Consider the following 17,338-nt stretch of genomic DNA (forward strand, 5'->3'; position numbering starts at 1 on the left):
TACCGGAATTTTATTTTACATTAGTATAAAATTGTAGACATGAACACAGGGGACATCGTTCTTTTAAAAGGCCAGATATTATTGCTTGTCCTATGCTCTAGAGGAGATCACTCTGGAAGCAGATCTCAGTTCCCCTGAAAGGAAGGAGTAGCAAAGCGAGCAAGTTGATAAATGTGGAAAACAACAGGTGCTAACAGGAAGTCCCAACTGCAACGTGTCAAATAGAGAAGCAAGGGGAGGAAACAAAGGAAATAGGGTCTTTGAGCAAACTATCTGTTTGAAGCATCAGGCTCAACAGTTTAAATGGCAGGATGAAAATGGACTCTTTAAAAAAAGAGAACCTCTATGATATCTATTATTTTCTATAAAAAAGGGGAGGAGCATGCTTAAAAAAAGCTGCATTAGTAAAAGTAAAATAGAAGCATTTGAAGGTAAGCACACAAATGTGGGAAAAGTGCTCAAGGATTGAACTTGGACACAAGATCTGCTAATTATGCACCATTAGTCTTCAATGCACTAAGTAACGCAGAAGGTTGCATGCATTTTGCCAGGACAAAGACTGAATGGGAAAAGCAGGTCTGATGATGGCTCCGGCTCTCTAATTTCTTTTATAAAAAGTCATTCTCCCGATGTGGACCTCACTGGCAAGGCTGGCATTTATTGCCCATTCCTAGTTACCCGAGTAGGTGCTGTGGGCCTGCTGTAAAAATGCAGAAGTGCAGCCTGACCATAATATATACCCAGGAAAATTATACTTTTGATAAACTCTGTCTTCATCTTTTTACATAATAACCTTTAGCTGCTCCTCCAGCTCAGCTGTCTTTCTTTCAAACGTCCTTCGTTCCTGAAACGGACAGACATTAAACACTTAAAAGATAAAATATGGCACATTTTCCCACTGGCAAATAATGAGAATCAAATTAATAAAGATGGTCATACTTCAAATTTCCACCTCTGATTCCTGATCTTTCTTAGAATACAATCACATTGTATAGCAGGTGGTTATCTGGCCCATAGTGCCTGTGCTGGTTTTTTGAAAGAGCAATCTGTTTTTCCTCACACTTCCCCCTGCTCTTTCCCCACAGCCCTGCAATTTTCTTTCCTTCAAGTATTTATCCAATTCTCTTTTGAAAACGTCAGGTTGCAATCCTTGTGAAAATTATACGAATGAGCTGCAGTGTAGTAACTCTACTTTCCCCATTAACCTTTAGCCTTGTACAGTTGGTTTTGATACATTCATCCATTATATTTTTTTAAAACTGTACGGTTATGGATTGCATGGTGTTAAGTGTACCCTCCCCATTAGCTTTCAAAGACAGTTTTGTTGGAAAAAGGTTAAATGAACTGCTGTACCAGAATTTTATGGAAAGTTCAATCAAATGACTTACGAATCTTTCCAGCTCCAACTGTGCTGGCCTATTTTCATGCCTTTCTTGTCTCTAAAAATGGACACACAGTAAACAACGTGAAGACGACAGGACACAAAAGTCAGAAATGAAAAACAAAATTCCTCTGTATAATGCCTCATCACATCTCAAGCGTTTCTGAATTATTTTTACTTGCAATGAATCACTTTATAAAGTCATGATTCTAGTGTAGGCAAAAGCACAGCTTTTTCCTCACAATGTCCCTCAAGCAGCAATAAGATGAATATTTTTGGCAGTGTTGGTTATGCAAGGAATATTGAGCAGGGCTATCAGGAGAGCTTTCTGCTCTTCTTCTAATAGTGCAATAGGATCTTCAACATCCACATGACCACCAGAATAGGCAGATGGGCTGCAGCTTAAAAGGATAGCAGTTCCAACAATGCAGGATTCGCTCAGTAATGCATGCCAAAGCCCTGTAGTGGGACTTGAACCCACAACCTTCCAGCTCAGAGGTGAAGATACTAGTGCCAAGAAAGATAACAGAATGCACTGAGGCACAATTAACAATCTTACATATTGCGTCACATATTAAATCAGAGTGGCTAAACTCTTGCTAGTGGGACCTATTTGAATGCTGCACAAGAACAGGATTGGATTTTTACTGCTGTGCACATAACTATCAAGTATCCTATTGTCACTGACTAGGTCTGCAGTGAAGAATGACCAATTGGACAAGAGAGAGATCAGTGGACTACCAGTCACTATCGCCAAAAGAGGAAGATGGCATGGGGAAAGCACAATAAGAAGTTGAGGGATTTCCAGAATAAGCACTAGTCACCACTACTCGAATGATATGCATTTCAGGGGAAGAGACGGTTGCCCACCTCCTTCTGGAATGTGTCTTTGCAAAACAGGTGTGGAAAGAGATGCAGTGGTTTTTGTCAAGGTTCATCCCAAGCAGCTCTAACACAGGAGTCTGTGCTCTACGGGCTGTTCCCAGGGACACACTGAGGCAACCATCAACTGCTGCTGGAGGACTATCAATTCGGTGAAAGACGCCCTTTGGTCTGCCCGAAACCTGCTGGTCTTCTAGCACAAAGTTGTCCACGACCGAATGTTGCAGACTGGCACATTCCAAGGTCCAGGATTATGCGCTGAGGGACGCACTAAAGCTTGGGGCAGCTGCAGCAAAGGCTCAATGGGGAAAGACCACAGTGTAAGGTCCCCCCACCAAGCTGAACGGAGGGGCTGGATCCATGGAAAACCCCTCGAACTGTATCGGGAAAATTTTCATTTGCTGTAAATTGTATATGGCATGAAAAATGAAATGGAAGGGTTGCAAGACAACTCAGTCCTATATTGAAGGAAACTGACCTCCTTTGCACTCTTTGTATTTTTTTTGACTTGGTGCTGTTTTGTCATGTATTTTTTTTTTATATACAGATTTTTATGAATAAATTATATTTTGGAAATTAAAAAAATTTCATTTTTAGTGTTGGCCACTGACTAGGTTAAAGTACAAAGACTTTTCATGGCCAACATGGTCCTGATCAACCTACAGGAAGGCAACTATCAACATGCACACAAAATACAAGGACTGTGGCGATAACAGGCCCACAATGCCGCAAGTTGGGGTACACAAACATGTTCAAGTGAGATATGTGCAAACTTGGTCTCTTACCTGCAACACCCTCTTCAATTCCTGATTAGCTTGTGTGAGGTAAGATTGTGCTTCTCGTAATTCGTCCTTAAGTCTCACATTCTCTGACAAGACCACCTCATACATCTGAATAGGGCAACAGAGCAGAATGGCTTACTTTGTTGTGCAGTATAGTTAGGATTGTTTTGCATGCAGAGTAATCACAACACAAAGCCCTGCATTTATACAGTATATAATGACACAATTGAACTATCTCGAAGCTCTTTATTCAATGGGTTACTTTTAAAAAGTGTTGTTACTCAGGCAACTGTAACACCCCACAAACAAGAATTCAAATGACCACTTTGTTTTGTTTGATGACATTTGTCAAGAAAGGAATGGATGTCAATAAGATTCCCTGCCAATCTTTATGAGACCTTTAACAGCCATCTCCATAGTTAGATGGGTTGTTGGCATAAGGTCTCATTTGAAGGTGACATTTACTGCACTGGAGGGTCAATCTGCGCCATGAGCTCAACCCTTGACCTTCCGACCAAGTGAAGAGAGCGCTGCAAACCAAGCCAAGCTGCCACCCATTGTCATAATCATTTACCAGGCTGGTAGCATACATAAGAGTGCCTGTATCTCCGAACAATTGGATTAGTTTAAACCCTACTCTTGACTGCCCTCCATTGTTTAGAGTGAGCTTCATCAGTCTTTAGTAATGTTGCTTGATGCAATGGTCAGTAATGGCAGAAGCTCCACAAAAATACCCCAGTATGGCTTCACCTGTGCAAGCATCATTATTATAACAATCATGCAGATCTCAGCACATAATCCAAGGTCTTGCCAAGAAGCTCAAAAAGGTGAGAAAATACAAGTTTGTTTTCTTTTAAATTCAAATCAAGGCAAAGTATTGTGTGGTGGAATTGTTGTGCTTCAGGTATCCTTGTACTACTTAAAAAAAAATTGAAGTATGTCATTCAAGAGCAGGGGGACTGTTTCATTAGTTTGTGATGACATAGCACTGGATCATACATCACTTTTCTTTGGACTGAATAACTTAAGATATTGCATCACAGTCTCAAGCATGCACGTACAGATAATTATATCAATGCTCTGTCCATCCCTCACTTCATTACCTTCCTGAAGTCATTATTACCATCCGCCATTACCCCTGAACCGCTGTAAGAGGAAGTTCCAATTCTGCTCAGAATCCGATCACTCATCCGGTCAATTAGATTTGGGCCATACCTGTCACTAATCAGAAAGAGATTTGTTCGCAAACAGGGTTATTATTGCGAGTGGATGGAGGAAACCTACAATTGACAGCAAATGGATTACAGAAAACCCAAGAGGAAGGCTTTCAAGAAGTTTTGCAAAACCGAGGCAGACACACAACTACACCAAATGCGATGACCTTCTAATTTTCTGGACCAGAACTTCGGCACTCAGGAAAAACAAAAGTTGCAATTTTGTTGAAGTGGGCTACATTTCACGATATAGATGTTTGACGTGCCCAAAGTAATCATGGAAAGTTCTCTTCCCCACACACTGATCAACTGCTGGATTTTGGCCTTCGGCCAGTCGCAAATATACTGCAACCAACTGTGAAAAGGCAAGCATTTAAGTGACTGTCCAGCTGGCGCGGATCACACAAACTCACTACTTTTTGGATGTCAGGTTACTGCTATACTCCCTTTCCTTACCAAGGCGCAAGTTTCAAAATCATGTGCCTTCCAGTAGCTTTTTCAAATGTCTTTCTTCATGCTTAGACAGTGACATTTGGAAGGCTAGTCAACTACAGCCATCATTATAGCCAAGCCCAACGTCAACACACTACATTTCCATCAGGGATAATTATAAGCTCGAACCATATCTCTGATTTTCTCCTTTCTAATAACCAAATGCAGCGCCCTTAGCTCCCACTGACCCAGATGAAATCAGATAACTCAGCACTGGCCAGGGATCAAACTTGGGGCCCTTCCTGATCTGTATGGCTCTGATACTTAGTGGATAACTCACTGAGCCACTGTTGATATGTTTTGTTAACAGTATTGCAAAAACACCTAATCACAGGAACACAAGTAAGCCATTCAACCCCTCAAGCCTGCTCCGCCATTCAATTATGATCTGTACTTCAACTCCATAACCTTGGATACCTTTAGCTAACAAAAATCTATCCATCTCACTTTTGAAAGCTCCAATAGTCCCAGCATGCAGAGCCTTTTGGAGAAGAGAGCTCTAGATTTCTACCACATTATAATTTAGCCAAATATCATCATAACTCTAATGAACAATGCAAGACAAATGGATTTGTTAGGGGAAGGTCTTGTCTTACTAACTTGATTGAGCTTGACTGATGAGGGTAGTGCAGTGGATGTGGTTTACATGGGTTTTAGTAAGGCATCTGACAAGGTCCCACATGGCAGACTGGTCAGTAAGCAGAAAGTCCATGGGATACAGGGGAAGGTGGCAGGTTGGATCCAGAATTGGCTCTGTGACAGGAAACAAAGGGTAGTAGCCGACGTATGTTTTTGTAAATGGAAAGCGGTTTCCAGTAGCAATCCACAGGGCTCAGTGTTGGGTCCCTTGCCGTTTGTGGTATATATTAATGATTTGGACTTAAATGTGGGAGGCATGATTGGGAAATTTGCTGATAACACAAAAATTAGCCATGTAGTTAATAGTGAGGAGGAAAGCCACGGATTCCAGAATGGTATCAATGGTTTGGTTGAGAGGGCGGAAAAGTGGCAAATGGAATTCAATCCTGAGAAGTGTGAGGTATTGCATTTGAGGAAGGCAAATAAAGCGAGGGAATATACAATAAATGGGAGGATATTGAGAGAGGTAGAAGTAATAAGAACTTGGAGTGCATGTCCACAGGTCCCTGAAGGTGACAGGACAGGTGGATAGAGTGAAGGAGGAATATGGATTGCTTTCCTTTATTGACTTCAAATATTTATCCAATCCCCTTTTGAAAGTTACTGTTGAATCTGCTTCCACCGCCCTTTCAGACAGCACATTCCCAATCACAGCAACTTGCTGCATTTTTTTTTTGTCCCCTCAGGTCGCTTCTGGTTCTTTTGCCAATTACCTTAAATCTGTATCGTCTGGTTACCGACCCTTCTGCCACAGGAAACCTTTTCTCTATTTTCAAAACTAATGATTTTGAACACCGCTATTAAATCTCCCCTCAACCTTCCTTGCTCTAAAGAAAACAATCCCAGCTTCTCCAGTCTCAAGTAATATTTAAGAAATATTCTAGTAAATTTCCTCCCCACTCTCTACGACGTTGACATCCTTTCTAAAATATGGTACGCAGAGTTGGCCACAATATTCCAGATGAGGCTTAACCAGTGTTTTATAAAAGGTTCGGCACAAATTCCTGGCTTTTGTATTCTATGCCTCTATTTACAAATTCAAGAATTTCAAATGCCTTTTCAACTTTACCCTGTCACTTTCAAATATTTGTGTAAATACATCCCCAGGTCTCTCTGCCCCTGCACCCTCTTTAAAATTGTACCATTTAGTTTATAGTGCCAGAAATACACAGCAAGTCTGACTATCTAAAGAGAGACCAGAATTCTGATGACTCGTCACTGAAGCATTAACTTGTCTTTAAATGCAAGTAGACCCAATATGTGTTTCAAGCATCCTCTTTTTATATGAATCGCCAGCATTTTCTTTGAAAATTTGCTAACTAGATTAAAGACACTACTGGGTTCAGGAATAGAAAAAGATCTGACAGCTGGTTTAAAGTGCACTTTCACCATTGCAATGAAAAGCTGATGGAGCTACAACTCCAGGACCCATATCAGCAGAATTTCAGCAGTCAACAACTGAAGCCTCGATAGTGCTCTTTATATAAAGCGTTTTACAGGAACATGGGATAGCGAGCAACAACCCAGTCTAGGGATGGGCGTCAATGGTTGGGAAGCTGGCAGAAATGGAGAGAAAGGAGGGAGACAGGCAATCGCAGAGGCAGGATCCTCACGGCATAAGGATGAAGTGTCATCTTCAGTCTTGTAGCCATGTGTGCATAGCAGGGATGGGGCATTTTAGTTACAAGTTGGGTTGAAAAGCTGGGGTTGTTCTTAAAACAAAAGAGATTGAGGAGAGAGATCATAGCTTAAAGACAGGTAGTGTGGAGGAACAGAGGGATCTTGGGGGTCCATGTCCATAGATCGCTCAAAGTTGCCACCCAAGTTGATAGGGTTGTTAAGAAGGCGTATGGTGTGTTGGCTTTCATTAACAGGGGGATTGAGTTTAAGAGCCGCGAAGTTATGCTGCAGCTCTATAAGGCCCTGGTTCGACCACACTTGGAATATTGTGTTCAGTTCTGGTCGCCTCATTATAGGAAGGATGTGGAAGCTTTAGAGAGGGTGCAGAGGAGATTTACCAGGATGCTGTCTGGACTGGAGGGCATGCATGTCTTACGAAGAAAGATTGAGGGAGCTAGGGCTTTTCTCATTGGAGCGAAGAAGGATGAGAGGTGACTTGATAGAGGGGTACAAGATGATGAGAGGCATAGATAGAGTGGATAGCCAGAGACTTTTTCCCAGGGCGGAAAGGGCTATCACCAGGGGGCATAATTTTAAGGTGATTGGAGGAAGGTTTCGGGGAGATGTCAGAGGTAGGTTCTTTGCACAGAGAGTGGTGGGTGCGTGGAATGCGCTGCCAGCGGTGGTAGTAGAAGCAGATACATTAGGGACATTTAAGCGACTCTTGGATAGGTACATGGATGATAGTAGAATGAAGGGTAGGTAGGTAGTTTGATCTTAGAGTAGGTTAAAGGTTCGGCACAACATCGTGGGCCGAAGGGCCTGTACTGTGCTGTTCTATGTTCTATAGAGGAGTACAAGATTATGACGGGCTTAGATAAGTTAGACAAGGAAAAACTGTTCCCATTAACTAACTGTATGAGGATTTGGGGAAACAGATTGAAGGTTTTGGGCAAGAAATGCAGTGGGAATACACGGAAAAACTTTTTATACAGCGGGTGGGAATGAGCTGGAACTCACTGCCCATAAGGGTGATGGAAGCAGATGGAAGACAGTGACTTCAAAAGGAAATTAGATGGTCACTTGAAGGAAATTAACTTGCAGGGCTACAGGGATCGAGCGGGGAAGTGAGACTGACTGGATAGCTCAGTGGACAGCCTGCATGGACTCGATGAGCCGAATGGCCTCCTTCTGTGCCGCATATGACTCTTATAGGGCCAAGAGTATTTAAAAGGCTGGGTGGTGGAAATATAGAGAGTGTCCCAGAGGGCAGAGCCAAATTGGGTGGAGGCAGACTAGCAGCAGCGGAGGGCAGAACAAGAAGCACGCTGGCATTGGAGGATCAGAGGATACACACAGAAACCAGGCTGAAGGAAATTAAGGCAATAGGGAGTGGTGACGTTTACATCACATTTTAGGAATTCACTGCAATGTTTCTTGGGTCAGATTAATGAGGGACGATTTGTTCATTTGCTGTGAAGAGCTTTGGGACATCCAGAGCAGAGGTGCTATATAAATGCAACTTTTTCATTCCCTCAGGCTCTGAGAACCACTTAAATCTGTTCCCTCAATGAGCGTCAGGTAAATGCTCTTGCCTGTGCATTGCAGTCTCCACACTGTTCATCTGCTCTGTACCGTCTTCCTGAAACACAGCAACATAGAAAACACCACATTAAAATAGACAAACCCAACAGTCTGTCATCTTGGTATCTTGCAGCTACACACTTATATTTGGTGAGCAATAACCATATTGGACAGTTAGTTTACTTAGTATAGGCATAACTATCCTTATTCTTTGGATACCATTTATAAATGAATAGACATTCATAGCAGGGAAGGGGCACTGTTCCTATAAGAGTTGGGTCACAAAGAAGCCACACTGACCTTGTTGTATATATGGCTAGAAGCACACAAATATCAAAGTAGTGCAGTTGTGGAGTAATCAAGTCAACACAATGAGGAAGTTGAACTCAAAAATATGCAGCTGCAACTTACACCATCCCAAATTGAGGGAGAGGTAAGTTTAGTTTAATTTTTAGTTTAGTTTAGAGATACAGCACTGAAACAGGCCCTTCGGCCCACCGAGTCTGTGCCGACCATCAACCACCCATTTATACTAATCCTACACTTACTCCATATTCCTACCACATCCCCACCTGTCCCTATATTTCCCTACCACCTACCTATACTAGGGGCAATTTATAATGGCCAATTAACTTATCAACCAGCAAGTCTTTGGCATGTGGGAGGAAAACGGAGCACCCGGAGGAAACCCACACAGACACAGGGAGAACTTGCAAACTCCACACAGGCAGTACCCAGAATTGAACCCGGGTCGCTGGAGCTGTGAGGCTGCGGTGCTAACCACTGCGCTAAAGAGCAGGCAAAGAGTTAAACAATATAAACAAGGCATATATTGGGGTTCCCCACGGGCCGGTATTAGGACCACTGCTTTTCTTGATCTATATATCTAGACTTGGGCACAAAATCAAAATTTGCAGATGACACAAAACTTGGAAATATTGTGAACTGTGAAGAGGATAGTGATAGACTTCAAGAGGGCACAGAGAGGCTGGTGGGATGGGCAGACACGTGGCCGATGAAATTTAATGCAAAGAATTGTGAAGTGATACATTTTGGGAGGAAGAATGACGAAAGACAATATAAAATAAAGGATACAATTCTAAAGGTGATGCAGGAGCAGAGAGACCTGGGGGTATATGTGCACAAAACACTGAAGGTGGCAGGGCAGGTTGAGAAAGTGATTAATGGCATGCAGGATCCTGGGCTTTAAACAGAGGTACAGAGTACAAAAGCAGGGACATTATGGTGAACCTTTGTACAACACTGGTTCGGTCTAAACTGGAGTAGTGTCCAATTCTGAGCACCACACTTTAGGAAGGATGTGAAGGCATTGGAGAGGGTACAGAAAAAAGGTTTATGAGAAGGTTCCAGAGACGAGTTGACTTCAGTTATGTGGAAAGATTGGCGAAGCTGGCGCTGTTCTCCTTAGAGAAAAGAACGTTGAGAGGAGATTTGATAGAGGTGTTCAAAATGGGCAGGGGTCTGGACGGAGTAGATAGGGAGCAACTGTTCCCATTGGTGGAAGGGTCGAGACCCAGAGGACATCGATTTAAGGTGTGACAAAAGAACCAAAAGGTGACATGAGGAATAACTTTTTACACAGCAGGTGGTTAGGATCTGGAATGCACGGCCTGAGTGTGTGGTAGAGGCAGGAACAATTGTAGCTTTCAAAAGCTAAGTGCATAATTACCTCAACAGAAAAGATTTACAGGACTAATTGTGGGGGGGAAAAAAAAAAAGTGTGGTCAGGGGAAGGGAGGGGAGTGGAACTAGCTGAGTTCCTCTCGGAGAGAGCCAGCATGGACACGATGGGCCAAATGGTCTCCTGTGCTGTAACCATTTTATGATTCTAATGAACCCATAGTTAAAAGTCAGCTACCATAAAATTCTCTCATTTATTCACTACTCCTATACAAAACATACTACCAAAACTGTATAGAAAAAGGGGTGACAATTTAATGTTGCTGCCAGCTTGGAGCCCTGCTGTACCAAAGCACTTGCTGGGTTGAACTCACATCTCAAGATAGAAAAGCTTTGAAAGCGCATGTCACCTACTTCAATTTCCTTAAAAGTAGAGTCAAGCATGTTTCATAAGTAAGTCTGTGATGTGGCCATAAACTAAGCAGAATGATCACTGGCTGTAATCCACAGTGTCATGAAAGTGCTTCCACTTTTTGTTTAAATATGAGTCCTCAAAAATATTTAAGTGCGGAAATGGATACATTTTGGAAAATTGAAGATTTCATAGATGCTGGACGTTGTTTTTTTGCTGCAAGTTCACTGAAAGGATACGGTGAGGTCTTGTTTGAAAACAACCTAGACTGGATATCACATGCCTTAAGCTCAATAAACAACAGAAACCATGGTGACTTGGGAGAGATGTTTACCGAGAAGTGACATGTCAGGATGAGGGTCAGGAGGTGGTTGCGCTTCCAAGATATTGTTTTGATTCAGTTGGGGTGTGGACATTGTTGAAAAGCGGTTGGTTTTGTAGCCTGCTGAAAAGAAACGCCCAGCTCATCTTTCCTGCACCTCTCTAAGAAACCCTGAGAAATCCAGTCCGTCAGCTCCTCTTTCTCTTTGAAAGAACACTGAAAATCCAGTGTGATAACTGAAACCCCTGATGCCACATTTCTCTTGGAAAGCCTACCAGACTATTTCTCAACATCTCCAGAACGCACTGCTTCTGAAAAGACCCCAGGTGACCTGTCTCCATATACCCGTATGCCAGACCAAACGGACAACTCACATCCTTCCATATCTTCGCTTTTTATTCAAGCATTAGCTAGTATTCGGCCAAAGTATTCCTTTTTTTGTCTTTCTTTTGTAAAAGACCTCTGCAGAAAGAATTTCTTTTTTTCCTGTGTGCGCATGAGTGTGTGGTATTTAAAAAGGGAACTTTCATATTTCAATCTGTGCGTTAATGCTGTGCTTCGTTGCTGGATAAGTCTTGTTTTATAATAAACTGCTAATTTGTTTTATTAAAGAAACCTGGTTGGTGTATTTTATTCTGGGATAAAGAGTAGAGTATATGATTGACCATATCGGTAACTGGGTAAACACTTAAAATATACGTTGTGACCTGTGGAGAAGTGGAACTAGAGAAGTGTGCTCCTCCCACCTCAGTCGTAACAACAGGGAAAAGTATCAGAGAACATTCTGCTAGGTAATAAGCTGGACTACATTTAGGAAAGGATTTGCCTCTTTACACCAAACAAATTGGACCAGTGCCCAGCTTGGCGACTGATCTCAGCCCAACATATTAAAGAACAATGAGAGTCGTGTACATCATCCAGGACTTGTTTAGATGCAATTACAGGTCTTACAATGCAAGGCGGATCTTCCAACAAATCAGAGTTCACTAACTGAGTATACATCTGGGCAGTATGCCAGTCTTTAGTAAGAAATTCAACAGAAATCATGGGTTTAAATAGTTCAGACACAAGATGCATAAAACAGGATTCAAATTTCAGAAGTACCAGCCCAGGAAGATAGTTGAAACAGAATCACCACCATATCCCCAAGATAACTTGCCCAGCAAACACCATCAGCATTTCCCAAAAATCCTGTTAAAAAGTGAGGAAATATTTTCATGACTTTGAGACCATCACAAAACAAAAACTCCTTCAACTGGCAGGCAGAGACCACAGGTAGCAAATCACAAAAACCCAAAAGATCATTCAGTAACTGAACGTGTTGGGGCAGAAAATTGGATTCACACCTATTTTATGGCAAGGTATGAAACATGATTCACTTGTCTAACTGCGAGCAGGCATGCACATGAGCAATACCAACCATGCTCTTGATGAAAGGTGACCCGATGTGTGTATCAAAGATACAGCAAAGTACCCGGCATAGGATGGGGTGCCTGATCATATTAACATCCATTCTCATTGTCTCTACAATAAGCACATGTACAGTCTCCACTAAATATCATGGGTATGTTCGTGCTAACAGATTGGCCCGCAACACACTGCAAGCTAAAACCATAATAGCAATGAAATAATTTCAGTAGTTAAATGCAATGAAAGGTCACAGACTTGAAATGTCAACTTTGTTTCTCTCGCCACAGATGCTGCCAGACCTGCTGAGTATTTCCAGCACTTACTCTTCTCATTTCAGAGTTCCAACATCTGCAGTATTTTACTCTTCTATACCTGATTTAAGTTGCCTGAAGTCTCCATTTTCCAACTGTCTCCCAAAATTGTTACGTGCCAACAGCTGATGGAGACATCAAGTAGCTTTAATCAGCTGTTCGCAAATATTGAACAGCACAAAACAGCTGGCACGCTTGCTACATTAAGTGGTGCCTTTGTAATCAACTCCTATGGCAATAATAAATTATTAGCGCCAGTGATAAGAGCAGAAGGTATCTCCGATGGGGACTGTAACAGACATATGAAAATATACTAAATGTTCCCACATACATGATCGTAACATGTGAGATCTGCATCTTTCTCATTCTGTGGCTATGTGCCTGTTAAATGTTTCGCTCGTGGAAGTGGATGTTGCAGCAGCACTCCTTATAGTGGGGCCGAACAATGCAACTTGATCAGAAGGACTTGGAACTGCTAGATCTAAGGAACAACGACTGCAAAATATATGCCGAACCTCTATGCCTCTAATAGCTCGTGCGGAAAAGATCAATAGATATTGGGCAATCCAACCTCTACAAGTTTCTCCTGCTGGATAAAGTAAGAGAAAACACTCCCACCAGGATTTACCAGTCAAGGTAAACAGGACAAAAATGCTTGCATTGGGAGTTTTAATAGGCCCCCCTACATACCTGGCTCATGGGCACCAAAAAATTCCCCATGACTTGGATAGGATCTGATCTGTTCAGCACATGCTTGGCCTGGACTTAGAAAATGCTGGTTTACTATAGAACAAACTGGTTATGGGAGACAAACTGGATAAGCTGATCGGAGAGATTTACTTCCATTGCCAGTCACCTGCAAATGTTACAGCTGTGAAACCTTTGTCCAAAACAATTCACAAGGACAGAAGATTACAGACTGATTAAAAAGGAAAAAGTGACATTTTAGAAGAAGCTTACAATAGCACATACAGCAAACCTAGAGACTCCCAAGCAAGTGCCTCCTGACTCAAATTTGCCTTCTCTCAGATTAGCAGTCATTGCACCATCAGTTCCACCTACCTCTTCTGTTAAGTCTGGCTTGCCAGTAAACCTACGCTCTTTTCTGGCTTTCCGTCGATCTCGCACAGATAACCGATTCTGATTGTTATGGTCTGAATCTCCTTCCTCCCTTTTGCTGTCTTCAGATTCTGCAGCTGGAAGTAAAAGGATAGTTTTAGCTACAGATCAAAAATTACTGCGTGCTCTGAAACTTTGTTAAAAATAAGCTAATGCTTGAAGATATACTTCTGATTTTAGCTGACCTCTTGTTGCTCACAGATTCTCGGGGGTATGAAGAATGGCTGCTACTACTTAACTGCTAACCTGACCTACACCTGTATGGCCACTGCTCTAGCATTCCATAAGAAAGTGGCTAAAGTTGGTCATGAGGTCAACTGGAGGCAATTTGCTGTCAGAAAGATCTCTAAAATATGATGATTGGTTCCTTTGCCACTTATTACAATAGCCTCTACAGGTTATCTCAAAAACATAACAAACCGCCACAATATATATACTTGTGCACATACATAAAATCAGTGGAAACCTATTGCTCATGTGCAAACACAGCATCGCCCGCACAGTAAAAACTACATGAATTCTACACCGAAGTAATTGTACAAGTTAACAACCAAAACTGAAGCAATTGACATTTGATCATGAATACATTCATGGTTTACATTCATGAAAATTTACAAATTTATCAAAGGTCACTGGGAGGAGTCTGGTCGAGAGCTGAATCTGTATTCTAGTCTATAATTTCAGTGATGCGCTAGAGATACAAAATGCAGTGAGAAACAAACAAACGTCAGCAAGAACCACTTCCTTTCTATAAATTAAGATCTCCACTTGAAGCTGAGAACTGAAGGAAATGCCAGTGCAAAGATTTGCATGCAACAAAAGGAGAATGTTTTGTGTTTTGAATAATGACCAGAACTAATGCTCTGGGATTCAAAACCAAGGCAAGAAGTTGTTGGCATGCTCGATATAGAACTCCCCTCCCCCCCCCGCCTACAATAATCTAACTTTCTGGATTCTTTATCTTGTCACACTTTGCAAACTTTCCCAATATCAGCAATTCATCAGGCCTGGCTGTCAACACAATAACCTGACTTATGTTCACCCAAATAGACTTTGGAATCTATCCACACTGCTGGTGGCATTGCAAAACTTGGAAAGCTACAGGATGCTGCCAAACTCTAGGGACCCAGAATAAAGTGCCAGTTCAAGATGGGGTTCTTCAGGATATAAAAAGGCCCAACTTTGAAACAGTATCAATAAGCAACAAATTACTTTAGAATCATAGAATGGTTACAGCACAGGAGGAGGTTACAGCACAGGAGGAGACCATTCAGCTCATCATGTCTGTGCTGGCTCTCTGAAGGAGCAATTCACCTTGTGCCACTCCCCCGCCTTCTCCTAGTTTCCTTGCACATTCTTGCTTTTCAGATAATAATCCAATTCCCTCTTGAATGTCTCGACTGAACCAGCCTCCACCATCGTCTCAGGCAGTACATTCCAGATCCTAACTACTCACTGTGTTGAATGGTTTTTCATGTTGACAATCACCTTAACCCTGTGCCCTCTGGTTCTCAATCCTTCCACCAATGGGAAAAGTTTCTCCCTATCTGCTCTGTCCAGACCCCTCATGATTTTGAATACTTGCATTTATATAGCACTTTTAACATACTAAAACATTTATAAGATGGTTTATAGAAGTACCAGTCAAAAATTTGACACTGAGCCACATAAAGGGAAATTAGGCCAGGTGACCAAAAGCTTGGCTAAAGAAATAGGTTTTAAGGAGCGACTTAGCGTGACAGAGGCGCAGAGGGGCTTAGGGAGGAAATTCCAGAATTTAGGACCTTGGCAACTGAAGGCACAGCCACCAATGATGGAGCGATGAAAATTGGGGATGTACAAAAAGCTAGAATTGGAGGAGCACTGAGATCTTGGAGGGTTGTAGGGCTGGAAGAGGTTACAAAAATAGGGAGGGGTAAAGCTATGGAGAGAGATTTGAACACTAGGATGAGAACTTTAAAATTAAAAGAAATGTAACTTGAGACCGAGTGTTTCATTATTTTGTTCATTCTTCCACAGAAAGGATCTGAAGGAGAAAAAGGGTAAAAGGAAAAAGGACTTGCTGGCTTTTTACAAGCAGCAATCCTTATTGCCCAATGCTCCTCTATAACCTTCTGTCTGCCAGAAGCTACAGTTGCCAAACTTCATCCTACTCAGCACGCATCCATCAATTCTGCCAGCAGAACACCAATTAACATCCTGCGCGGCATTTCTCTCACAATGTCTGTTTGCTCACAAACGAATTCTTGCCACTCTTGACACGATCATGGATGACTACATTGGCTAAGGTCCTCCCAATAACTCATTGCTCAGGGTCTTTTTACTTTTTAAATTATGCCACTAATATTAAAATTCTCATCCTTGCTTTCAAATTCCTCTGTGGCCTCATCCTTTCCTATCTTTGTAATTTCCTCCAGCCCGACAACCTTCGGTGATCTCTGCACTCTTCCAATCCTGGCCTCCTGCATAACCTGATTTTCGTCACTCCACCATTGGCTGCTGTGCCTTTAGTTGGCTGGGCACCAAGCACTTGAAGTCCATCTCTGTCTCTCCTCCTTTAAAACACTGCTTCAAACCTGCCGATTTGAACTGTCCTAATATCTCTACGTGACCGTGTCAAACTTTGTTTCATAACGCTCCTGAGAAGCACCTTGAGACATTTTTCTATGTTTAAGGTGCTATAAAAATGCAAATTGTTCATTTAGAAAGGAAGTGAAATATCCACAAATTTCACTTCTCTTCAACATCAGTGGTGTCAGTACATTGGCTTGGAGGCATACTTTTGGCATTGGACAAAATTGCATTTTCATCAATTACTTAAACTCTTTTACAATGTCTTACAGTTGCAGCTACAACAGGTTAAGCAGCTCAAAAGACCTGCAACCTTTTGCATGAGCAGTTAACAGAATTTATCTGGAGCAGTTTTTTTTTCTGGTTGCACCCCGCCTTGTAGTGTATTTTGCGTCTGATCTAGAGTTCTGATTTTTCAATGAGCTGGTACTTGACATCTCTTTGCATGAAAGATCAAATTAGAATGCTCCAAAGTGCAATGTCTAATATATTATATTTGTAAACTTTTGTTCCAGTCAATAATGAATTAAATGATGTGGTTGGAAGCTCCCGACCCTCTAGCTTAGCAACCAATCATAGGTTAGAGAAGCAGAGCTTGCAGGGTTCATGCAATGGACACTCAGTCGTCTGTGTCACCTGAGCTCAGTTTCATCTAGGAGAATTTGTAGGCTAGACCTCTTTGGGGCATCATCTTCTTTGTTATGCCCTGGTTATTTTTTTACCTGTGCCAGCTTCTCCTGTGATAGACATTCTAGAAAAATGGCACAAAACATTTATGAGAGATGCAGTCAAGCTGGCTGACAGACACACAAGTAAGGCAAGCACTTTTTTGCCATTGGTGAGTTTTGGGGAGCCTATTTTTTGTAGGCAAATGGCAGCCAATTTGTGCACAGCAGAATCTCACAAACAGCAATATGATGAATGACTAATTAATTTGTTACAGTGATATTAGTAAACA

At 41.9% G+C, this 17,338-nt stretch overlaps 1 protein-coding gene across 2 annotated transcripts in view; it reads right to left on the minus strand.

Annotated features, from left to right (window-relative positions):
* The window catches only part of LOC137353425 (protein phosphatase 1 regulatory subunit 12C-like), a 76,678-nt gene that overhangs the window by 9,456 nt on the left and 49,884 nt on the right, over positions 1-17,338 (minus strand). The window contains exons 16-21 of one of the 2 annotated variants that reach the window (XM_068019696.1): positions 13,753-13,886; positions 8,606-8,652; positions 4,149-4,260; positions 3,049-3,153; positions 1,389-1,439; positions 794-844 (exon numbers count right to left, since the gene is read on the minus strand). In XM_068019696.1, the coding sequence (XP_067875797.1) occupies positions 794-844; positions 1,389-1,439; positions 3,049-3,153; positions 4,149-4,260; positions 8,606-8,652; positions 13,753-13,886 (500 nt within the window). Of the gene's footprint in view, positions 1-793; positions 845-1,388; positions 1,440-3,048; positions 3,154-4,148; positions 4,267-8,605; positions 8,653-13,752; positions 13,887-17,338 lie in introns of both variants that reach the window. The other variant, XM_068019695.1, reaches the window with a different exon arrangement.

The sequence above is a fragment of the Heterodontus francisci genome, chromosome 41 (genome assembly GCF_036365525.1).
Source record: "Heterodontus francisci isolate sHetFra1 chromosome 41, sHetFra1.hap1, whole genome shotgun sequence".
In the NCBI taxonomy this organism is placed as follows: Eukaryota; Metazoa; Chordata; class Chondrichthyes; order Heterodontiformes; family Heterodontidae; genus Heterodontus; species Heterodontus francisci.